The 27166-nt window shown below is 39.1% G+C and overlaps 1 protein-coding gene across 1 annotated transcript in view; it reads right to left on the reverse strand.

The window, feature by feature from the left end:
• LOC126175390 (disks large-associated protein 5-like) overlaps positions 1 to 27166 on the reverse strand; it is a 179766-nt gene that overhangs the window by 98439 nt on the left and 54161 nt on the right. Inside the window, exons 4-5 of the mRNA XM_049922172.1 lie at positions 13653 to 13866; positions 9719 to 9971 (exon numbers count right to left, since the gene is read on the reverse strand). Coding sequence (XP_049778129.1) covers positions 9719 to 9971; positions 13653 to 13866 — 467 coding nt within the window. The remainder of the gene's footprint in view (positions 1 to 9718; positions 9972 to 13652; positions 13867 to 27166) is intronic.

The raw sequence follows: 27166 nt of genomic DNA on the forward strand, positions 1-27166 counted from the left end.
AAGAATAGTGCTATATTTGTAGCATAGTCAACATATAATGGTACGGGGATACCGTCTGGGCCAGATGCCTTCCTGGCATCTAAGGATCTTAACTGTTTTACAATCCCAGATACACTAAACACTATGTCAGCCATCCTTGCGTTTGTTTCATAAATGAAAGGGGGAATTGTGCTGCACTCCTCTACCGTAAATGAGTTTTTGAAAGCTAGGTTTAGAATTTTGGCCTTCTGTTTATCATCATCTGTTACATAACTCGTACTGTCAGAAAGAGAAGGTATTGAATTATTTGTAGTATTCATAGATTTTATGTACGACCAAAAGTTTTTGGGGTTATCTTTTGACCCTGCAGATAAAATATTGCTTTCAAATTCATTAAAAGAATCTCTCACTGACCTTTTGACAGCTGCTTTCATTTCACATAATTTCTGTTTGTCAGCAGGGCAGTGACTACATTTAAGAGGACTGTGCAAAATTCTCTGCTGTCTCAGAAACTTCCTAAAACTTTTGTTGAATCAAGGTGGATCCTTTCCCTCCCCTATATTTTTGCTAAGCACGTATTTCTCTAGTATGTGGTGGATAACACCTTTAAATCCCAACCAAAGATGCTCAATATCTGTGTCCCACAATGAATGCTTGGAGCTGACTATGAAGATAGATGAAACAAATGACAAGCTGGTGACCAAAAATGGACACAAAAGTTGAGAAATGGTTTCACAATGTGAAACTTGTCAAATAGCAATACCCAATCACAAAAAGGATATTCTAAATTAACCTTCACCATCCCCAAGCAACATAACCATGGGAAAGAATTCACACTGATTTTGCTTGACCATTTAGGAAAGCGTACTGGATCATGTGTTGACACACAATCACAGTTCCTAAACATATTTGACATCAACTTCAGAAACGATGCTACAAGCACTAAAAACTCTTTACCATACAAGGATTCATCAAGACCATAGTTTTTGACAATGGTATCAATGTAATTCACAAATGTCAGTGGCATGAATGGCATAGAACTCCTGACTACAACTTCATTTCATTCTGCTTCAAATGGTGCAGCAGAAAGATTTGTCAGTAATTTTACAGAAACTTCAAAGAAAGCTAACTGGGGACGAGAGAACAAGCAAGGTGCTCTGCCAAAAATGCTGATTACTTACCGCACGAACTGCCGAACTACTTCATGGTCATCAGCCAAGGAATATAGTCACTGATCCTTCCATCAAAAGAGGAAGTACAGCCAAAGACAGGTTCAAAGTTTTAGGTTGGTGATCAAGTGTACGCCTAAAATTTCTTGAACAATTTGTGAAGTGGATCACCTTGGATCTTGACAGTGTAATCAAACAGCTGCGAGATACGTTGTACATTGGAAAACAGCTTTCTAGACTTGTCGAAAGGTACCAAAATTAACTAAAAAGTTGAAGCATAATAAAGAATAGTGGGCAACACAGAACTCAAAAGGAATGGCACTTACTTTGACTTCCTCCTCAACCAGCAGTAGAACAGGATAAAAAGGACCCCATGCTACTTCAGTGACTGAATCAAAAAATACACAGATCAAGGAGACATTTACTGAACTTAGATCATTAGGGTTCATCGAAATGTGGTTCGCTGCACCCCTTCCTCAAATTAAATGGAGAGGGAATGTTATACTTAAACTTTTCTACATTTTCATGGAATTTCTGTGCATATATACAAGTGCCACGACATTTAGTATGGCATTCAGTTATTGTTTTTGTGCTACATTCACCTATGTTACAATCTTATTGTACAGAGTCACCACTTTGTGTTAATAAACGTGTATTTATACAGGGTGTTTAGGTATGAATGGTGCTGTTTTAAAAATTAATAATAAATTGATTTACTACTTTATATGGGCTATCCTTATACCATAAGCAGCGGAAACTTTCCAAGTTTTTGATGCAAATCACAGGGCATTAAATTTGGCAAACAGGATTAGTTGCAAAATGTGATCATCATAACATCTACATCATACTCAGCAAGCCACCTAATGGTGTGTGGTGGAGGGTACTGTCAGTACCACTATCTGATCAATCCAACCCTGTTCCAGGGCATGGGAAGAATAATTGTTGGTAAGCCTCTGTATTAGTTCTAATTTCTCGAATTTTCTCCTCGTGGTCAATACGTGAGATTTATCTGGAGCGTGGAGGGGAGGGAAGGGGAGGGAAGGGGGGGGGGGGGAGATATGTTATCCGACTCCTCCTGAGAAGTGCTGTCCCAAAATTTTGATAGTAAATCTCTGTGATGCCCAATGCTCTCTTTTAACGTTTGCCAAGTGGAGTTCGTTTAGAATCTCCATAACACTCTCTCACCAGCTAAACGATCCTGTGACAAAACATGACGCTCTTTGTTGGATCTTCTCTATCTCCTCTATTAGTCCTACCCGATAGGGATCCCAGAAAGATGAACAACATTTAAGAATCGGGTGAACAAGTGCTTATAATCCACTTCTTTCATAGATGAGTTACATTTCCTTAAGATTCTTCTGATTAATCTGAGCCTGATGTCTGCTTTTCCCACTACCTGTTTTATATGGTCATTCCACTTAAGGTTGCTTAGAACAGTTACACCTAGATATTTTACGGCAGATGCTGTTGCCAGCTGTTTGTCACTGATAATGTGGCTGTACAGTAGTGGATTTCTTTTCTGAGGACCAGCTAGGATAATACGTAGGTTTTCAATATGTCTCAAAATGAATTGCCTGCTATCATTGGTTGTTCAAGGAAAATGGGCTGTGCACTTACTTGTATGAACCGCACACAGAACATTCACTTTTGGCGAGTCTCACATACTATCAGCATATGTAGTTTCTCACTCCCCCAGATACAGACAGTGAGTGCGTTCACCTTGCCACTTACATTGATAGTGGCTTCATAGCACAAGATAAGTCTTTGTACAAAACCAGCGTCCTCTACTCTTAACTGCAGCTCTTCACAGACCTCAAGTCTTCACTTATTTGCTGATGCAAGGACCTGCACTCATCACACTTGTACAGTTTGAAACTTAGCCATTTATGTAACACTTTCTATACTGTAATCTTTGGAATGCACTATTCCCTCCTTGCTTTAGTAAGTGACTTGCGACGACTTCACTGAAACGCCTTGAACACTCTCAACGTATCAGACACATGAGGAGGACCAGGTCTCTTCCCCTTACAACAGCTTCAGGTTTCCATGAACTGTTGGTACCATGTATCTATGTTATTACTGTGCGCGAAACTCGCACTGCACTGTAACCACAGCTCTGGACACCTCAAAATTGAGCACACAGAAAGCCCTTTTCCTGTTGCAATGCAATCTTGGAAACACACACTATGGCTGCGCAGTAAGCCTCACAAATAAACATTAGGTAGCATATCAAAAGATTGTACAGTTTCCTACTTATGCTTTAAGATTTGCCCACAAAGTAATAAATCGGTTTATTATTAATTTTTAAAAAAGCAGCTCATGTACATTGTTACTAAAAATATAAATACAATTAATTTACCCCTTTTTCTACACTACTTTAGTAATCTCTTACTCTATCACTCTAATGAATGTAAGCATAAAATCTACTGAAGTAGACATTCCTTTTGAAAATATAGAAATTTATCAAGAGATATAATATTTCAAACTACAGTCGCCTTGACCTCTATCGAATGTTATCTTCACACTGCCTGTTTGCCACTTCATGGGTCAGGTTGTGCATCAAATACCCCCCCCCCCCTCTCTCAGTCGTCTCTTTCTGTAAGTGCATCAACTTGTTTACCTCCCCTCTTCTATATCAACTACATCACTACATTTGTTCATTTCTTTCTGGTTATTCCTCGTGGTCCCTTCCAGAAAATATTTTTTGCACACTCACCTCTCCTATTCTGTCCATAACATGTCTTACCTTCAAAACATCTTTCAAGTTTCATCTCTACTGTCTGCATTCTGCTCTCTTCCCACTTTCTTTTTGTCTATGTGCCATCTGCATATGCTAGAATGTGTTCATAAATTGAAAACATAACTTTTCTTATATTTCTTTGGGAGCATGTTTCACTATATATCCATTACACTCTGGCAGAAACTGTTTGCTTGTTGTATTCTTTATTCAATTTCTTCTGCTATCTTGCCATTATTTGTGATCACACTTCACTTCAGTACTTTAAACTTTTGATCACTTCCAAAAATTTTCCGCTCAATTTTATCTTTTCCCTTGTCATGAATAATGTTTTGCTCTTCTCTGTGTTTACTAGCATCCCAGATGTTTTCTTTAAGTTGCTTCCATAGATCATCTTGCCTATGCACTTCCATTTTTCCTCACCCATCAACAGTGAGTCATCTGCAAATAACACGGCTTTCGTAGCATATCTTCCTAATTTTTGTTTAATGTTCTTATGAATGTTGACCATGACTATGATGGTTTTACGTGCTAAAGAGCACTTCTTTGTATCTCTCGCTACAATCTGCCAAACATCACACCTGTTACATAATTATTTTTGTATTCAATCATCAAACACTGATCATGTACATACTATGGGTTTTGATAACTGCACCAATGAATGTATACAATAATAAGATATATAATTTAAAGTACATCTTAAGTTTACGATATCACAGTATTATAGACTACTTCTACCTCATATACAAAGATGATAATTGGTTTTGTACCATCTTTCTAAGGAACTGTGCGATACATGACAGAACTGCCAGTGGCAGCTCATTGTACAGCTTTATGCCAGTATACAGGGTGAGTCACCTAACGTTACCGCTGGATATATTTCGTAAACCACATCAAATACTGACGAACCGATTCCACAGACCGAACGTGAGGAGAGGGGCTAGTGTAATTGTTTAATACAAACCATACAAAAATGCACGGAAGTATGTTTTGTAACACAAACCTACGTTTTTTTAAATGGAACCACGTTAGTTTTGTTAGCACATCTGAACATATAAACAAATACGTGATCATTGCCGTTTGTTGCATTGTAAAATGTTAATTACATCTGGAGATATTGTAACCCAAAGTTGACGCTTGAAACCTCCGACGTTCAGTTGCGTGTTGTAACAAACACGGGCCACGGTCGGCGAGCAGCATCTGCAGGGACATGTTTACGATGACGACCGCGTTTACAAGTGTGGCTGTAGTGCACTGTTGTGGTTTGGTCTAGCTGTCGCAGTGTCCGCATGTAGCGCTTGCTGCTATTGTTATTCTGCATTCGTCTCCGCACGCAGACGAACTGTAGTACACCGTGTTACCAGACATCTGTGATAGTGTAGTGTTGTAGGAACTGTGACCATGGTGTATTCGAACTCTGAAAAGACGGAGATGATACTCATCTATGGCGAGTGTCGACGAAAAGCAGCTGAAGGCTGCAGCGTGTATGCAGAACGGTACCCGGACAGAGAGCACCCAACGTGCCGCACATTGCAAAACATCTACCACCAACTGTATGCAACAGGTATGGTCGTAGCACGCAAACGGGTCCGTAACAGGCCCGTCACAGGAGAAGCGGGTGCAGTTGGCGTGTTAGCTGCTGTTGCCATGAACCCACACATGAGTACACAGGACATTGCGAGAGCCGGTGGACTGAGTCAAAGTGTCATGCACATACTGCATCGTCACCGCTTTCACCCGTTTCATGTGTCGCTACATCAGCAATTACATGGTGATGACTTTAATCATCGAGTGCAATTCTGTCAATGGGCATTAACAGAGAATGCGTTGCAGTTCTACCCGTTTACCGATGAAGCGGGTTTCACAAACCACGGGGCAGCGAATCTACGGAACATGCATTATTGGTCCGTGGACAATCCTCGCTGGCTCAGACAGGTAGGGCGACAGCGACCGTGGACTGTAAATGTATGGTGCGGAATCATTGGCGACCACCTCATTGGTCCTCACTTCATTGCAGGGGCCCAAACAGCTGCAACATACATCGTGTTTCTACAGAATGATCTGCCAACGTTGCTCAAAAATGTCCCACTGGAAACGCGTCGACGTATGTGGTATCAGCATGATGGTGCACCTGCACATTCCGCAATTAACACTAGGCTGACCCTTGACAGGATGTTCAACGGGCGTTTCATAGGATGTGGAGGACGCAAATTGGCCAGCCTGTTCTCCTGATCTTACACCTCTGGACTTCTTTCTGTGGGGTACGTTAAAGGAGAATGTGTACTGTGATGTGCCTACAACCCCAGAGGATATGAAACAACGTATTGTGGCAGCCTGCGGCGACATTACACCAGATGTATTGCAGCGTGTACGACATTCATTACACCAGAAATTGCAATTGTGTGCAGCAAATGATGGCCACCACATTGAACATCTATTGGCCTGACATGTCGGGACACACTCTATTCCACTCCGTAATTGAAAACGGAAACCACGTGTGTACGTGTACCTCACCTCTCATGGTAATGTACATGTGCGTCAGTGAAAAAGACCAATAAAAAGGTGTTAGCATGTGGAAGTAATGTGCTGTTCCAGTCTCTTCTGTACCTAAGGTCCATCATCGTTCCCTTTGGATCCCTACGTAATTCGGTGCTCTCTGATACACGATCGAACAGCGGAGGAGTGGTGCTCAAGCGTCAACTTTAGGTTACAATATCTCCGGATGTAATTAACATTTTACAATGCAACAAACGGCACTGATTACGTATTTGTTTATATGTTCAGATGTGCTAACAAACCTAATGGGGTTCCATTTAAAAAAAAACGTCTGTTTGTGTTAAAAAATACTTCCGTGCATTTTTTTATGGTTTGTATTAACCAATTACACTAGCCCCTCTCCTCACGTTCGGTCTGTGGAATCGATTTGTCAGTATTTGATGTGGTTTATGAAATATATCCAGCAGTAATGTTAGGTGACTCACCCTGTATTAAAACTATTTTGATACTTAATTAACCAAATAAATTGTAAATTGATGATTTTGAGCATAAGCACTTTCACTTTTTCAGGCTTCTGCTTGTGAGCAGAGCAGCTGCAACATGGCAGGGAGTGAGGAGAAAGCATGTTAACACTGGCCGTAACAACATGAAGGGCCTGCTGTGAAATAGGGGAGGGTCAGTTTTAAGAGTAGCGACGCTTAATTGCAGCAATGACAAGGGATAGTAGTGTGACACAGACACTATGTTTGCACTTCCATCTGCATTGCAAAGGATCTTCAGATGCATGGTACTGTTTCAAACGTGTCAATCTTGCAACACATATAGCAGATGTCACATGATGTTCACAGTCAGCTTGTAAATCTTTGTGAACAGTTTGTTACAGCTCAACTAGCCATTTTTTATCAGAGGCACAAACAGTGAACCTGGTGTCACAGAAAGCTCCTAGACTTCATAGCAATGGAGAAATGTAGAAAATATACATGTTTATCACGAAATTTATAAGTGTCTGCATCTACAGACACAGCACCAGTCATGTTGGATATAAATCATGATTCCAACCACAACTGAATGAGAAAATGAAAAAGCTGGGAGAACACCAAGAAATAAGAGGGGTTCACTACATGATTCAGCAGAAAAATTTATGTGCAAATGATGTCACTTTGAAAAATGAACTAAGTAGGAGCACTGAACTTCAATAGCACCAATCTGATAACTTTCTTGAATATACCAACCTTCAGCAAGAAAGTCTGTGAGGTGCACTGGCTTTTCGTGGAAAAGCGAACTAGCTTTCCTTGTCAGTATGACCAGCCATCTGAAATACTCTAACACTTCACATATTCAAGGTAAGGATCTGTTGATAACACATTTCATTGATTGTGCGCACACATTCAAAATAAAATTCTCACTTTGGGAGAATCAAGTGGACAAGGGAAATGCAGTTCTGTTTTCAAAATTATCTTGACTGAAGTACTATGGTATTGACAAACTTCAAATGCTATCCACCTATTTATCTTACCATTAAGGAAGAATTTCTGTTTTGATTTAAGGATTTGACAGAGCTGGAGGGCGTTTTTCATCCCTATATTCAGTGAATACTGAAAACATTTGTACAGGTATGCAGCTTTAAGAAACTGACCTGTAGCACAACAGGGAAGATAAAGACAAATTTAAAAACAAGATATATGTTCCACATTTCTACAAGCATTTCCCTCACGGTCAGTTTCTTCATTTGCAGAAGGTGGCTGCAATTTAATATTAATGCTTGATTGCATGTACATCTTTAAACAAGTGTTTCCAGCAATGAAGAGCAATTAAATGCCTTTGAGATATTGTCAGACCATAACCTGAACTACACATTACATCTACAAAGCACATGAATGAATGAACCAATTGTAGACGCTTTTGTAAAAGGGAAAAAGAGCAAGAAGATTAAAGAGGGTGAGATTTGTTCAAGAATTGTTACATGTATAATGCATGATTAAGTAAAATGAGAAATATGTACCTACTTTGTAGTAAAATTATGTGGTAGTATTAAGCTTTTAGTTTAACTGGTAAATTTATAGCAATGAAACGTCATTTAAACTGATTTGCACATTTTTTTGTGGCAAAATTAATTAGTCTAAGAAACATGCGGTATCCACATAATCTCTTTTCAAGCCCCCATACGGCTCCCCACTCCCTACCCCGCAGAGAAGTAAAGGAAATGTGCTCACTGCTTGTGGGCCTGTGCTTGCCACCTGCTTGGGGAGCCCAATGACTGAAGTCTGTCCTAAATCCATATTATTTCTGTTCTGTGAATGTGGAAAGAATTTTCTGCAAGTTAAAGTCTCCATCTGATTCTTCATTGCCTTTTTAGGTCTTTGAAATGTGATGGGCTTGACTATTTGTAATGCAAGTAATAAAATTTCAATTTTTATTACCAACTCCCCCTCCCCCAGTGGTTGCTTACAATCCTCCCCAATGCACAATTCCTGTGAAACTGGGAGCAATCTGAAACAATGTAAGTGTAACACATAGCACTCTTTGCTGCTCTCTGTGAAATCCAATGCATTAAATATACCTTTTCTTTTGTTTTGCTATGCACTACGCTCTTACTATCTTTGTTGCCAGAAAACTTAAAGTTTCAGTTTTGCAGGAATTATCCATTAAATTGGTCAGACTAAGCCACTGCATAGAGGACAGCACAGGTCATACCATGAATTTCTTGAGGTTATGACATAACAATTAGTGTCAACACAGTTTCCATTGCACAACATTGCTTTAATGATAAGATCAGCTGAGCTGTGCTTACTAGCGTATATTTTGACAATGTGTTGACAGCAAGAGCTTCTCTGTTGCATACGCGTTTACCATGCCAACCTAGTGCTGAGTAAGAAAAGCATCCCTTCTATTCGTAACAAAGTGAAAGGTACATTTGAATGACTAGACTGGTAAGTATGATGTCAGCTGGCATGCTTTGCAACTGGTCATGGCATGGCAACAGCTGTGCATGTTAAACTTCAGTATTCCAAATGTTGGACATTTAGCAGGATTTACACCAAAGACAATGTGCAGTCAGTGGCACAAGCCTTTGCAATGGAACACAATTTTCTACAGCCACTTGCAATGGTTCATATTGAGTTCTGCACCCTGAAACCTATTCCTCTGTCTAGAAGCTGAAAAGGAATCTACATGGCAGTGTGTCCACTAAAAATCAACAAAAAATGCATTTAGTGGCTTTTGAATCTGGGCTACTCACTCGAAAACAAATACAAGTGAACAAAGCTACATATATCTTTGCAGCATTATGAGGACAACCCTTAAGCCTGTATCAATAACAGCAATTAGTCCACAGTACCTGTAGATTTACCATTTCCCAGAAACCTTGCAAATCTGATTCTGTCACTCTTACAGGCCCACTATTTTTTTCACATTCATCAATAAGCCCTCTGTACTGTGCAAGCTTTTCTTTGATGAGTAGTTTGGTTTGTCCAGTGGCAACATCCACCATATCATTAACCTCATTTGGTAAACTGGCCGTCTGTTCTTGAGTAAATGACCATTTACTACATAAAGTCTCCAACTGTTCTATTACAGTGTTCAGTTCCTTCCTGAAACAATCAAGAGAGTGCTACAGCTGGAAGACATTCATCTGTAATTCAAAATATCTTTACACTTTTGATAATTTTACTTTTGACAATAAGTAATGAAATTGCTTCTGTGTAAACTTAACTGGCAAGCTACTTGAGTTCAGACAACTGGGAGAATTCTATGATTGACTACAGGCGGTGAGTTTATGTGTGTTTTGTGTTACTGAAGTGTTCATCATAGTTGTTCAAAATAACTTAATTCTTTTCTTTGAGAAAATAAGGAATGGCGTGAAGAAAACAGGGAATGGTAGAAACTGTAGCTTGCCTTGCAGATGGATGATCCAGTTGACCACATACTCAGAAATATTATAGCTTCACAAGTTGCTCTGTTTACAATGAAGTTCCCAACCACCAACAATACCACTAATTTTAAAGCTGTTAATCTATAGGAAATACTGCAGCAGGAATTAGAAATGAACAGGCAGTGTAAAGGAGCATCCAATTGCTGCATAAATTGCAATCAGGTCATTCCATGTCAAGCAAACCAGCCTTAGGCACTATCTCTAATTTGGATGAAATTTCATTTATTCATTCTCTCTCTACAGAAATTAGTGACCTTATCATATTCGAGTATTTTTAGTATGCTTCCATTTTTACAGCTTTTTAAAGTGATCTTGTTTTGACTTTCTAGCATTGGGAGTTAATGAAATGACATTATGCAGGGGGAGGGGGGGATGAAATTTAGTTGAAGGCTTAAGGAAAAGAATGAAAGGAAAAGAAAAAACCTAATATCTTGAACTTCAAGAAAGAGCCACAGCAGAAAAAAATTACTTACTTTTCTTGTTATTTCTTTTTTAAACATGATTCAGAATTACTCTGAATCTCATAAAAGGAAAATAGAAAATTAATGATGGATTTTTTCCTTTATTTTGATATTGTATGATAGTGATTAATGATTTTCAGACTTCAGTATCTAAAATAAAGAATTGAACAATGGAAAATCAGGGATGGAACAACAACATGAATGGATAGATTGCTTTCCACTACACAAAGCCATTGAGCTGCAGATAGACACATTAAAAGAAAACAGAGGATAGGGAGGAGGGGAGGTGGGAAGGGGGGTAGGTAATAGGGGCACAGGAGGGGGACAGGGTGGAAAAGGGGTGGGGGTAGGTAATAGGGGCACAGGAGGGGGGCAGGGTGGAAAGGGGGGATAACAGGATAATAGTGGGGGTGGAGAATATGCTGTAGTGCTGCCTACAAAATTGTGTAGGGATGAGGCAAGTACAGTTTGGCGAACTGCTATGTGCGGCACCTGAAGACTGTGCTGACGGCGAACAAGAGAGAGGCGAAACACGAGAAGGGGAAAAGAATATGCAGATGCTTTGAGGGGGAAGGGGCATGAAGGACAGGTACTAGCTATAGTTGAGGGCAGGGAGATTACAAAAAGAAAGGACATGCTGTAGAGAGAACTGGTGAGGAAAGAATCCAGTTGGCACAAGCTGTGAAGCAGTTATTAAAATCAAGCACATCTTGTTGGGCAGCATGTATGGCAACTGGCTGACCCAGTTGTCTCTTCTTCACAGTTTGGTAGTCGCTGTTCATGTGGACAGAAATTGTTAGTGGTCATAGCCATACAGAATGCTGCAAAATGGTTGCAGTAAAATTGGTAGATCACGGAGATGCTTTCACAGGTGGCCCTACTTTTAATGTGACACGGCTGGAGTAGGTGATAGGAGGGTGTATGGTAGGATATTTGTCATTGCTAGGCATGGCTAGAGTTAGTCAAAATCTTGGCGGAGAATGTGATTTAGTTGCCCCTGGGTGGTACTGGGGAATGGATGGATGGATATCCTTTGGACCTATCTACAGGTATGTGAGGAATGAAAGGTGACCAGGGAACAAGGCACAAGAAATCCTGTTTCTGGACAAGCTGGTGAGATAGAAACTATCTGTGAAGGCCTCAGCAAGATCCTCAGTACATCTGGTGGTATTTCTATTTGCATTTTGACATTTTCCCCTACTTTCTGAAGTTTAATCTTATAACTTCAAAGTTGAGTATCCTACTTCTGTTAAAGTAACACTTAAATGGCTTTTAGATATTTTTGCAATTCTGTAACTTCTATACCATTCTGCTCAAAATGTTTATCAGTATCACATCATTGTACGACTTAACACTTTCGCTGCGGCTGACGCTTATAAGCGTCACAACAAGCCATGAGCCAGTGCGGCTGACGCTTACAAGCGTCCGCGCTCACTATCGGATTACTCAGTCTAGTTGCAGTGTCTAAGCTAGCATCATAGCGTGTAAACTTTTGTTTTCTCTGATCAGTTATCGAATGTATATTGTTCGTAATGGCGGCTAATGAACATCTGAATGACGCCTGTGTGACCCGTATAGGTGTCAGACAGCAAAGAGACTTTAAAACAAGACCACAATACAGACAAAGCTTATTTGAAGTAATGCATCTAAGGTGTCATCATTAAGTCAGTATATAACATGACCCTACAGATCTTACAAGGTCTTGACGTCAGCCTGTAACTCAGGTGTGCTTAGGAGCGTCGGTTACGAGCGGTACCTGCACTTTCGGAGTGTTACCGGCCCGCACTCGAGCGTTGCCCGGCTGCACTGGAGAGTTGCGCGCCTGCACCGATGCCGCAGCGGAAGTGTTAAACATGGTTTCATGACTAGACGTACATAACTGCACAGGTGATAACTTTAATCAATCTTTAATACAGAGGTAGCCTGGGTTTCCTGTACAGTGACTACTACTGGAATTTGCTTAATAGCCTTTCATGTATTTTGTGTGGGTCACTGGTGGCCCAAGTGAGTTAGAGACTATAGTGTTATTTCTTTATTCCTCCTCACAATCCTTGTCACTATCTTTCCACCTTTGCCTTGCTGCATACTTTTCCACTTGACTCATTTCATCCAATCCCTGGTCCCAGTTGGGTTCAGTGTGAAGACAATATTGTTCTGTGTGCATTTGTAGTTGCACTGGATACGAGTGCAAGTTCGTGAGCTGATTCATTAGATGAAGTCTTAATTTATGAGCCTATCTACTTCTCAACATCTCCACTATAAACTGATTGGATCACTTCACTCATTCACTGCTTAATTCCAGATAGTATTTTCCAATATCTCCTTTACCTCTAACAATTTTCACATTTTCTTAATTCTTATCTTCTCAGCTTCCTTCCATTTGATATCTCTGAATGAATAATATCATCTTTGACTGATTGTTTCATTCACTGTTATGTGCCAGTTATACCAATATCGGTACAACTACATGTAACAAGTGAAATTCTCTTTTCCTTATTTCTTTCTTTTCTTTAATATAATTCACAACTCAATATTCTACCTTATATGCTATTTGAATAAACTACCTGAACTGTACTAAAGGTTGAGAGTATTACAAAGCTGCCAAGTTTGGAGTGCTAACGAATACCACCATGTTCTGCCTCTTCTTCAGAAAGATAAATTATTTTATTTCTGCAAACAGCTCTAGACTATCAAGGTAATTTAGATTCACCCATGTAATTCTTTTTTCTGTCATGTATAATACCAGTTTTGAAACCAACCTAACATATGTAAGTTTCCCTATAAATGCCATATTCATTTGTAAAGTTATGACACACTAAATGAAACAATTCAGACTCTCTAATATAGTTTATTTATTTCACAAGTTATAAAGTCTTTACCTGTATTGTGAAACATCTGTTTTTTTATCAGAAGGCACAGCTTCTGCAACTAGTGGTTCCTTATTTGGGTCAGATGTATTATAATCTAGTTTCCTTTTACTCGACAATGGATTTCCACATAGCTTTGTAGATGATGATGTCTCTTTTGTACTTCCTTTCCTACCACTTCTCTTTGTAATGCTGAGTGGTGTAGAGGCAGTTTCCTTTTGCTCACCTACACAAAAAAAGTTTTTGGCAATTTCTTTATGCCACCAATAGAAATGAAAATCACTGAAAGACTTTTTACAAAAAAAGTTTAATTTACTTGTAAACATATTAGGAGTTTATAGTATTATGAACAGGATAGATTGCTTCTCACTGTATAGTGTAAATGTTGAGTCGCAAACATGCACAACAAAAAGACTGCTAAACAAGTAAGCTTTTAACCAAAAGGTCTTCTGTATACCAGACCCCTACACACACACACACACACACACACACACTCACTCACTCACTCACTCACTCACTCACTCTACACAGGTTATATTGATGGCATTGCAGTAGACACTATGGTGATAATCTTTTCATATTTTTGGGCCACAGTAATCTAACAATGTTTGAATGACATTTCAACTCTTTGGGTGTACAACATCCTTATTTTATAACACCATCATGATTTCAGGCTTCAGCCACTGTCAAGTACAACAATACTGCATATAATCAGACTTTGTTAAGTGAAGTCATTGTCAAGATTTACTGAACCGGATGTCCTGGCATGTATACAAGTACAAAAACAACTAAATGTATGGCAGACAGGTAGCAAACATGTTTACCAGCCATAAAATAACAGAGCCACAGAACAAACACCAATGCAGTGCAAAATGGCTAAGCAGGAATGGCTAGAGGACACATGTAAGGATGTAGAGGCATCTATCACTTGGGGTAAGATAGATACTGCCTACAGGAAAATTAAAGAGACCTTTGGAGAAAAGATAACCACTTGTATGAATATCAAGAGCTCAGATGGAAACCCAGTCCTAACCAAAGAAGGGAAAGCAGAAAGGTGGAAGGAGTATATACAAGGGTATATACAAGGGCAATGTACTTGAGGACAATATTATAGAAATGGAAGAGAATGTAGATGAAGATGAAATGGGAGATACGATATGGAGTGAAGAGTTTGACAGAGCACTGAAAGACCTGAGCCGAAACAAGGCCCCGGGAGTAGACAACATTCCATTACAACTACTGACGGCCTTGGGAGAGCCAGTCCTGACAAAACTACCATCTAGTGAGCAAGACGTATGAGACAGGCGAAATACCCTCAGACTTCAAGAAGAATATAATAATTCCAATCCCAAAGAAAGCAGGTGTTGCAAAATACTAACGTGAATTCTTTACAGACGAATGGAAAAACAGTTAGAAGCCAACCTCGAGGAAGATCAATTTGGATTCCGTAGAAATATTGGAACACGTGAGGCAATACTGACCTTACGACTTATCTTCGAAGAAAGATTAAGGAAAGGCAAACCTACGTTTCTAGCATTTGTAGACTTAGAGAAAGCTTTTGACAATGTTGACAGGAATACTCTCTTTCAAATTCTAAACGTGGCAGGGGTAAAATACAGGGAGCGAAAGGCTATTTACAATTTGTACAGAAACCAGATGGCAGTTATAAGACTTGAGGGGCATGAAAGGGAAGCAGTGGTTGGGAAGGGAGTGGGACAGGGTTGTAGCCTATCCTGATGTTATTCAATCTGTATATTGAGCAAGCAGTAAAGGAAACAAAAGAAAAATTCAGAGTAGGTATTAAAATCCATGGAGAAGAAATAAAAACTTTGAGGTTTGCCGATGACATTGTAATTCTGTTAGAGACAGCAAAGGACTTGGAAGAGCAGTTGAACGGAATGGACAGTGTCTTGAAAGGAGGATATAAGATGAACATTAACAAAAGCAAAACTAGGATAATGGAATGTAATCGAATTAAGTCGGGTGATGCTGAGGGAATTAGATTAGGAAATGAGACACTTAAAGTAGTAAAAGAGTTTTGCTATTTGGGGAGCAAAATAACTGATGATGGGCGAAGTAGGGAAGATTGATAGGTACGTGCTGAGATTCGATTAGGATAGAGCCAGTGAATAATGTCAATAGTAGCCAACCGCAAGGTTGGACGAGTAGTATATCTTCGAGTAGTAAGATTTTTGATAGCTGACAGAGCTAGGTGCACGCGGTAAAAGTTTGAGTAGTGGTGAGGAGATGCGCAGAGACAGCAGACATGTTTCGAGTCCGAGCTAGATGCCTGCAGGAGGCAGCCGGGTCGTGACAGCATCAAAGTAAGAATTGGTGCTACGCACATAATAAGCTATATATTGAGCGAAACTTGGCACATACCTGGGGAAACTAGACAGAATAATTAATAAAATAGGTTTTCTTTGGTTAAATAATGTCTAAAAGCTAGATCCCAATGTTAATGCAATAAGAGTTTTGTGAAACTTTCTCGTAAATCCATGCTATGTAAATTCTTTTTTTAGTTTTTCACATGTGCCTTAAAAGTTTTAACAATAACTTTTTTTTTTCATCTCACACCTTATGTCGTTCTCCGCATCCTGTGCTTGCATTGAACCAAAAGGTACATTAAAGTAAAGTTCCCATGAGTGAAGCTAATGATTTCATTTATCAGAGTGAAATATCTATATGCCATCGCACAGTTGGCAAATTATTCAGATCAGGACAGAATTTTTATTAAGTAACAAACAGGGCCAAAATGAGTAAAGTTATCTAGAATGACAATTTTATGCCATTGCACTACGGCTGAGTTGAATATATGTTTTATTATCGGCTAAACGGGAAGGAGTGCGCGAAACAAGTCCACAGACGCAGTCAGAAGCAGGTTGGTGACTCATTTATTTTTACCACTAAACTTTCATGCAGTCAAATGTGTATTCTGAGTATTAATTTTCCAACAATATTTTCATGCAGTCAGATAAAGTTCAGTTCAGTTAAATACGCAGTCAGATGCAAGTTTTATTAAAGACTAAAGCAGTCACATGCAGTTCAGTCTAGTTTAAATAGAGAATTTTTATTAACAACACTTTCAAGATATAAAATGTAGACTGGCAATGGCAAGGAAAGCATTTCTGAAGAGAAATTTGTTAACATCGAGTATAGATTTAAGTGTCAGGAAGTCTTTTCTGAAAGTATTTGTATGGAGTGCAGCCATGTATGGAAGTGAAACATGGACAATAAATAGTTTGGACAGGAAGAGAATAGAAGCTTTCGAAATGTGGTGCTACAGAAGAATGCTGAAGATTAGATGGGTAGATCACATAACTAATGAGGAGGTATTGAATAGGATTGGGGAGAAGAGAAGTTTGTGGCACAACTTGACTAGAAGAAGGGATCGGTTGGTAGGACATGTTCTGAGGCATCAAGGGATCATAAATATAGCATTGGAGGGTAAAAAATCGTAGAGGGAGACCAAGAGATGAATACACTAGGCAGATTCAGAAGGATGTAGGTTGCAGAAGGTACTGGAAGATGGAGAAACTTGCACAGGATAGGGTAGCATGGAGAGCTGAATCAAACCAGTCTCAGGACTGAAGACCACAACAACAACAACAACAACATGTGCATGAGCATGAGCATGTGCATGGTACTATGCTGTGACATACAACTCTAGAGGAGTGATTAGCCCTACATCTTCTGAACAACGAATGATACTCGCAATCAAAAGTTGTTATATAACAACAAGAAAATAGTAAAATTAACCAAATATAGGTGTTTAAATCTTATATGTGGGTTTTATTTTTATTTTGCATGCGGTGAACTCTTCAAGGGGCAACATGTGTCTTCTCCACACGACGGTGATTACAGAAGTTCACGAGAGAGAAGACCTGCATAGATGCGGAAGTAAATAGTCCATGGAACACCACCATCCTGACCTGGAGAAGCACAGACTTTCAAAGAGAGTGCGCTAAACGATCTCTGCATCCACGATATGTTTTTATATCATTCCACTTTTCATAATTACGATGATTTTTTGTAATTAAGCCTCAGGAACAGTTATAACTGTGTCAACACGTCCAAACGGGACAACTGAGGTGTGTGTATCATCATGTCATTAAATACGATATAAAATTGTTAGTCTGCACCTTAAAATTTTTTTTATAAAGAATGTTTTGTTTCATGACATTTTGACCTGTTAAATCATGGCATATATTGTACAATCGCGACTATTTATGTATTTGACTTCTTGGTTTCAACGTTAATATTTTACGTAAATTAAGGCCTTCACACCTTTGACTTCCCACGCCAGATGGCGGTTACTATGCTATAACAAATTTTGTTATATTTGATGCCATTTTATTAGTATATTTTTCTTTTCTACTAGTCCTGTAATTTGACACCTTATAATCAACCACTTGATTTTTATTCTTACATTTTTTTAAGTTTTTTTGAAAACAACACACCAGTGTATGTTGCAAAATGTGCATATCCCCCTTCCTTTTTGCTAAGCATTTTTAATGTACAATTTTAAATTTGAAATATTCAATTAATGATTTCCAAGTGCACATTTGGTATTTTGTGGTAATCTCTTGCCAAATAAAGTAATGTTAAGTCTTCACGTGACATGTTACATACAGGGCGTTCCAAGCCCCTGTCACACCTGTCTGCTGTATAGGTGAATGTAAACAGCACCTTCAGTTATTGTGATCGTTTCACAGCTTCTGTTACTGCTAGTAACTAGACACCAGTGCCTATGAGCTTTAATTTGTACTCTAAAGGTATGTTCTTACCAACAGTTGGTTCCTACTCAGGTGTATTTGCTGTCTTTTGTATCATATTCACTGATAGCTATGTGAAATATTTAACTTCCAGCACTGAAGATGGTCATTATGTGATCAAAAATCGATTTTGTTAATAAATCACCAAAATTACGGCCAATGCTGACCTTCCTTCTAATTTTAGTTCCAAAGAGAGATTATATTAACAACCGATACATATTTTAAGAGGCAGAAATTGAACTTAAAAGAGATTACTATTAGTCTTCTTCTATACTGAATGAATGAAGGCCATTTAATGTAGTTAATTCATGGAATGATTAGGAGAGTATACGATTTGTTAACTCTGAAACAGTATGGAAAGTTATTTATAGAAACATGGTGTAGCAAAGATATCAATTCCGGATTTTAAATTAATTATGACAGATTTGAAAAAGATGTCCGAAAGGACAATAGTCACACTGAAGCAAAGCTGATAATACCTAGGGATCTGAAAAATACTCTTTTAGGATAAATGCAAATACAGACAAGTTCTGCCACAAAATTAAAAAAACACCAAATTGCCTAATACATATTATTTCTTAGCGAATTGTACCCAGATTAACAATTTTATCATAATAGCTTTATTGTCTGCATATGATTATCAAGATCTTAATTTTTGGTTACTGGCATCGCACTTCATCAGGCAAAGCCCTATTTAGAAGGATAATGTGTGTAAGAGTAAGTTTTCAAAATGAAACATGTATGGTAGGTACGACATATCAGTGCGTTCAATGCCCATGCCAACTATGGGCAGTTGAATAGTCTGTGTAAAATAAAAGCTGCAAAAACAATATGATACTCAGCTGTGGGACCTACAGCATCTTAGAAAAAAAATGTATACATCTGTCTGGTAGCTCAAGTTCGAAAGCTGGCATAATGCACACACATTTAATGTGGAAGTTTCAGGTAGTGATTGTGTCAAATACTGGCACAGGTCAGGCCTGAACTACCTCGTTTACAACACTGCTAACCTCAGAGAGCAACTGCCTGATAACCATTACTATATGCTTTGTGCCGTGCATTGTTCATTCATTCGTCATTTTCTTATTTTGAAATGAGTGATAAGACTAATTCTGCTCTATCACAAAGAGTTCGATTATGGCACCCACAACACCAGAAGAGGTCAGCATTTTCTGTAACCACATCTCACTTCTGTTCTCCCAAAAATGAAGAACATGGGTGTAAACTGCTGCCTTAACCTCTGGCAGTCATAATTGTAGTTTGTTTATGCTCTTGGCTGACTGCCAGTTTGTAGCATTCACACACTCCACTACAGCAACCAGAAAACAAAATGTCAACACATTTTGCCAGAATTCTTTGCCCAGTGTGCACAGGGAGGTTTTTTATGTTTTACTTCCATGCTAAGTAAGTACCCTCCTGTTTATTTATGAAGCTCTGCAAGTCTGGGTCGCGTAAGTATGAATGTCCCATAAAGGATGAAATTAAATTCTGAAGAGTTTGTAATTATCGAATTACATGGGAAAAGAAAAATGACGGTGAGAAACATCTTCCTTCAATCACAAAAGCACTCAGTTCACTGGCAGAAAATACTGCTGCTTCTTAACAGAAACAAATCGTTCAAAGCTTAAATAAAATCAAAAGAAGAAAATATGCAAAGACAATTTAGGTGGTGGGGGGGGGGGGGGGAGGGAGAAAAGAAACTACAGAAGTTTTTGCATAAACAAGCATTCCAGTCAAAACCTTCCCCAATCACCACTTTTTAAACAGCCAGTTACAAAGTATTAGGTTTTGCCTTTAAGCACGTAGTGTGACAAGTTTTTCAACTCTTACAGCTAACCACAGAAAAAGTTGTGAAATTCAGCAAACATAGCCAAGTCCTTAGGGCCCTTAAGTTTATCCACACACAAGGAGAGAAGTTACACTGCCACGCCCTCTATGTCCTATACCTAGCACAATTAGAAAGATACAAAGAACTATTTTCTATGTCTATTTGGTATTATACTGTGAATATAATAGAGGGAAACATTCCACGTGGGAAAAATATATCTAAAAACAAAGATGATGTGACTTACCAAACGAAAGCTCTGGCACGTCGATAGACACACAAACACAAACATACACACAAAATTCTAGCTTTCGCAATCAACGGTTGCTTCGTCAGGAAAGAGGGAAGGAGAGGGAAAGACGAAAGGATGTGGGTTTTAAGGGAGAGGGTAAGGAGTCATTCCAATCCCGGGAGCGGAAAGACTTACCTTAGGGGGAAAAAAGGACGGGTATACATGCGCGCAAATTAGTGTGTAATGACAGGCACAAAATATTATAAATAAACCTACTCTGTATAATGTAATAACTAGTGAATGAAACCAACAACTTTAGTCATATAGTACAGATGTCTTTTTCCTCAAAGCGATCCAGATAATTGGTCCAGACTGTTAAGGGTTCAGATAATGAGAGTTCTGCTATAATTATTATTTGTTCACTAAAAGAGCTTTCCTGTTTTTATTCAGTACCAATGCACATGACGAGTGAATCTGAAGGAGTGAAATGTTAGATGTTTTGCCATTCATAAAAATCCCATGTACATTGGCATCCTGTGTTCACAGCTATAGGAGAAGCCCAATAAAGAAAGACAAACGACTGGAGGCTGGTAAGCAGGCAGAAATCTGCAACGATTTAACACAGTGATCACAGATATATTCAATTGCAATTGCAGATTAATCGATTATTCAGTATGGACTCTGCCATAGCTACAGATAGCTAAAAATTTGTGAAGACTAAGACTGTGGTTTACCCTTGGCTCAGCTGCTGGCTATAGTTTTACAGCTGTAAATGTAAGACTAATAATTCTGTTCCACTGCTGTTCGAATGACTTATGGCAATAGATAAATTAGGGTTTCTTCTTACTTTTATTTACACAACTACATAAACCAACATGTTTCACTTCTAACATTTGATTATGAATACAATTCATAAGATTTCTGAGTCACAGATAAGCACAACAAAATGGCTGTTACAAATAAATAAAGCTTTGGGCCATTAAGGCCTTCGTCAACAATAGACTTTGCGCGTGCCCAACCCCCCCCCCCCCCCCCCCCCACACACACACACAATAGTGCGCATGCTCGCAACCGCAACTCGCACACACGACCGCAGTCTCATGCAGCTGAAACCACAGTGCAAGCAGCGTGCTTGATGGGAGTAGTGACTGGGAGGGGGTAAGGGGGAGGCTGGGACAGGAAGGGGAGGGATAGTATGGTGGGAGTGTCGGACAGTGAAATGCTACCGTTTAGACAGTGGGCAATGGAGACAGATAGTTGCAGAAAAGGAGAGAGGTAATAAGACTGGGTGTGATGGTGGAATGACGACTGGGTAGTGCTGGAATGGGAACATAACAGGCTGGATGGGTGAGGACAGTGACTAATGAAGGTTGAGGCCAGGAGAGTTACGGGAACATAGGAGGTATTTCAGGGAGAGTTCACACATATGCAATTCAGAAAAGCTGGTGGTGGTGAGAAGGATCCATATGTCACAGGCTGTGAAGCAGTCACTGAAACGAAGAATGTCATGTTTGGCAGTATGTTCTGCAAGAGGGTGGTCCACTTGTTTCTTGGCCACAGTTTGTCGGTGGCCATTCATGTGGACAGACAGGTTATTGGTTGTCCTGCGCACATAAAATGCACCACAGTGGTTGCAGCTTAGCTTGTAGATCACATGACTGGTTTCATAGGTAGCCCTGCCTTTGATGGGATAGGTAATGTTAGTGACCGGACTGGAATTGGTAGTCATGAGAGGATGTATGGGACAGATATTGCATCAAGGTCGATTACAGGTGTGTGTGTGTGTGTGTGTGTGTGTGTGTGTGTGTGTGTGTGTGTGTGAGTGTGTGTGTGTGAGTGTGAGTGTGAGTGTGAGTGTGAGTGTGAGTGAGTGAGCGCATGCGTGCGCACCTATTGTTGACGAAAGCCTTAATGGCCGAAAGCTTAATTATTTGTGACAGTCTCTGTTTTGCCTAAATGCGACTGGGCATCTGTGCTATATGGTGAGTAGCAACTTTCCATCCCATAATATTGTTACATTCCATTCCAGATTTTCCACTGTTTGGTACATAAGACTTCCGGCAGTCTTCATCTGGAACCTCATGAGAGCAGTCATAGTGGTCTGCTTTACAAATACTAAGCAACAAGACACAGAAAGTTTGCTTGGAAGATTCTCAAGTGACATGGATTTGGATTCTTTTCTTCATTTAGAAATGAAATAAGGCTGGAACATTATGAAAGCAGTGAACGGGCTTGCTAGTCTACATTGTACGTATAAATGTCTAAAGTTAAAAATTTGATGACAGAATTGCACAGTGCCCACATCTACAGTTCAGTTTCTGTGCTCTTGAACATAATTTGCAAATTGACTCCTCCATGGCATTGAGTAATTAGTTACCTGTGTTTCTCGTAGCTTCCACACACATCAACATTTGTCAGCATTTTGATGGTAGTTGTGAAATTCTTTTTACATCTAACTTATAATTGTGATGGAAAGTTATAGAAGTACCTCAGTCTTTAACCATTTTAGTGCCACACGTTTTCTCAAAAGATCATGTTAAAAGTGCCATGCGATTTTACAGTAAAATACAGACCTCTGCCATACTTGCAATAAAATCTTAACTAATGCATAAAGGAATGTAATTTTTTTTTTTAATTTTTAGGCTACAGTTATATGCTGGCTACAGTTATATGTGCAATACACATTGTCAAAGAACATATTATCAGAAAAAAAAAATTATTTTCATGATGCGGTTTATCGAAAAAATTAAAGCTTTGATTTCAGTTTACTCTGAGACCCATCAAATGATGATATACTCAAAAATTTCAAGTATTTATGGAATCTCTGTAGTTTGCTTAGTAAAAACATCATAAAGGAATACAAAATTTTTTTATTTCACTAAGGAAAAAATCAAAACAAACATAACATTACAAAAAAAATTGTTTTGCTCTGAACGTGTTCTCAGTTCCTCAGTCATAAATCACTGACAAATGTGAGATTGCAGTTATGACAACTACTTGCACACATGCTGACCAACACATGAAGGATGCAGTCCTTTCTTGCAACAAACACATACTGTTCATGAACGCCACTTCTTATCCTTCGTTGAACTTACACTACAGTAGCGTTCCTTTCTCCCCGGAAGAGTCTCTACACCATATACTGTTGGAGCAGGTACATTTATATCTGTTGCACTTGTGGTTGTAGTCCTTGCCTGAAACCACTGTTGAGAAAGTTTGCATATGACTATGCTGTTAATTCAGCCATGTCAGTGGTTTGTCGCTGGGGTTTAGGCTTTCCTTGTACAAAACATATGCATTCAGCAACATCCTGGCAATTGTGCTGAACACTACCTTCTTCCACATCTTGACAGTCTTCCTTTCATCTACATAGCAGTATGCCATCATATCAGATGAGTCAATGCCACCCGTATACTTATTATATTCAAAAATTACATCTGGTTTCTTGACCGACTGTCTATTGCGAATTATCTTTTCTGATGATATAGCAGAGGATGATGTACTCACAAGGAGGACTGGATTTCTCTGTGATTTCTTCTGTCTAAAGCCACAGAGAAGTATAAAAGATTTCTTTAAAAACTTTAGCTGACCTACAGCATAATTCAACAGAAGACCATGTGGCAGGAATTTTCTGTTTCTTGTAATTGTTCCCGTTAGATAAGTGCCGACTGAATACAGCTTTTCTGCAAGAGGAATAGGTGTAAAAGAGTTATCGCAAAACACATGGTAACCTTTCTGCATGTAGCTCCCAAGAGCTAGTAGTTTCACGACTACATATCCCAGGCCATTCTCTTTTATTTTGTTTTTGTCATCATCACTTTTGGCACCACGGTATGCATAAAACCCTAAGCAGTAATTTACTACTGAATCACACAGTATCCAAAATTTGACTCCCCATATGTGATGATGTTTATTGGGAAAGTACTGGATTAGCTGTGAGTGCGCCTTTGTCCCAACAAGACTTTCATCTACACTCAGTTGCTGGTGTGGAGTGTAGTAGCGACGGAAAACGTTGTTGGCGATATCCACCAAGACTCGAAATTTCGCTGTTGGATCATATAATGGGTGACCAGGAGGGTGAAGTTTCGAACTGTCTACAAAATGTAAGAACCGCAGCAACAATTGAAACCTGTTGCGTGAAAGCATTTGCGAAAACCACGGTGTCAACAGGTTTGCATCAGTTGACCAATAACTAAAAAAAATTAAAAAATCAGTCCCATACTCAAAATCACTGATATGAAAGCCCTCATTTCTGCTACAGTTGTTGGTTGCCACTATTTGATTCTCGAATTTGGCGATAAATGCGTTGACTGAATCACCTAGCGAGCGTATCTGTTAGTTTAAGTCGCCATAATCGTAAGTAGCTGCTGCGAGAAGAACAAATTGAAAAAAATCAATTGGTGTGGCGTTTGCTGGTATATGTTTAGGGCCTGGTACTTCTGCATACACAAAGCTTGGAGGGGGCGGATTGTCTGATGCCTCATCCATTATTTCAACAGAAGTATTTGCACTGCAATTCAGTTTTGTTTGGTTGTCGTTGTCATTTGCTGACGCACAATCGTCACTTGAAGAAGAAAACGACGAGTCCTCTTCTCCACCGGACGTCTCATAATCCGATTCACTTTCTACAAATCCTGCACAACTCATCTTCACTTACACTACTTATCATATTATTGTCTAAATCACTCGTATCGAACCCCAACTTCTTACTTGATGACGCTATGCTGCCGCGAAATACTCTGTAAACAAACACCAGAGAAGTTTATTTTACTCGAAATATCGCACTGACAATTGAAAAGAAGATCGATATGCTGTGCCTTCGACCTTCCTTCTGAGTCTTGGCTAGGAAATACTAACAACTTTGCCTTCAAGCGCAGAAAAAATGAATGAGAAGGGCATCACGATCAGATCGTATTTGGCACCAACAGGGTTAAAATGCCACTTGATGCGTGGGCAAAAAACTAATATCTCTAACTTTGCCATCTCTACACTGAAATTGTATAACACTGCTGTTAACAGCCTCCTTCCACACCAGAAAGCTCCAAAAGATGTGAAATTCTGGCTTAAATCGAACTGAACATCTCACATAGAGATAGTTCCTAATGTCTAGGTCTATCTTGAAATAACGCAGCATAAAAACCAACTGCGTGAGCACATGGGCGCTTGCCTTTCCTCTGGCAACCCATATGAAAGGAGCACGACAAGAATTTCATTAGAGTTGCCTCCAGTACAACTAAGAATTGGCAACACCATTTCAAATATCTGGTACTCTGTCAATGTGCATTTAATTTTGTGTGCGGTCCTGAACTGTTCCACTGAGTTAATTTTCTACTTCCTTTCCACCTCAATGGCCCATGCTATTAATCTTCATCTTACATTAGACACATAAAATTTAATTTTTGGATGCCAGGAATTCCATTCTTCAAGTAAGTAACAACAGTTCTTATCTGTAGTGTTGTGTTTTGAAGCTCAGGGACCAATACTGCAATGAGGGAGAACTGCTGCTGACAGTCTCTTAAGATCAGTGGTTCAGCCTATGTTTTGCAATGAAAGAGCAATGTGAGTTATCAGTTCTAATCACAGTGAGGATCAGCAAACTCCTGGTTCTTGTTTTTCCTTTTATTTAATGGAACTGCTGACTGCTAGAAGAAATTCTTTAACAAATTTTGGGTAAACCTTTACACACTGAGTCTTCTCTCAAGCTTTATTCAGGAAACTGTGTTTGGGTCACACATGTGTGCTTTGCAAATGCCAAGCTGCTTCGCTATACAGGTGTCTCTGAAGCAGTCTGAATCTACCACCAATGATACCATTTTGCATTTTATTTGTCAACCATAAGACATTGCACCCAGACAACACATGGTTTATTGCCAGACTAGGGGGTGCAGATGTTGCACAACAGCTCAAACAGAAGGCAAGACTTCTTTCAGGAACTGCAACAGGCTATAGTGTTTTCAGTTTGTGCAGATGGTAACACTTACAAAATTATCAGAGCAGCTATAGTATTTGTTCCATGTTGTGATCAGTGTGGTGTTGTGCTTTGTGGTAGATTGCCAGGTTTTATGTAAAAGAGTGTACATGAAAATGTACACATGTAGACATGCCTACTTTGCTGAAGAAATTTTTGATGACTAACAAGATTTCATTACGAGACATCGAAACAAATTGTCCAATGCAGAATTTTGGAAACTGAAATTGCATTTAATATGAATGGGGATGAAACTTCCCTCTAGCTGTTCAAGCTAGGCTATCTCAATTCAGTGGTAGTTGAGGATTACAATCTACTAGGCCATCAGATTAAAATCAACTTTTAGGTTGACGACAGCTGCATATGAACTGTTGTCTATTGAATGTTTTGTGCCTTGCACACAAGTCCTGTATAAGCAAGTGATTGCCTTTCTCTTATTTTACATGTTTTTCCCCTTCAGGAGTTTTCATTATCGTGTACAGGTTATACTTTGATTTTCAGGTTCAAATGTGATTATCATGATTAAATCCTGTGATATTTATGTTAGTGAATATTGAGGCTTGTATGAAACAATTACATTTTAGAAAATCGTGTTTTACTAATTAGTACATAGAGGAAGTAATGGAAAAAATTGTTGGCAATCAAAGTTAGCATGGATTTGGGGATACTTCCACCACAACTGTCGACAACCAATTCACTTGTGGCCAGTATTTCAAAAACAAAATG

Source organism: Schistocerca cancellata, chromosome 3, assembly GCF_023864275.1.
Source record: "Schistocerca cancellata isolate TAMUIC-IGC-003103 chromosome 3, iqSchCanc2.1, whole genome shotgun sequence".
NCBI lineage: Eukaryota > Metazoa > Arthropoda > Insecta > Orthoptera > Acrididae > Schistocerca > Schistocerca cancellata.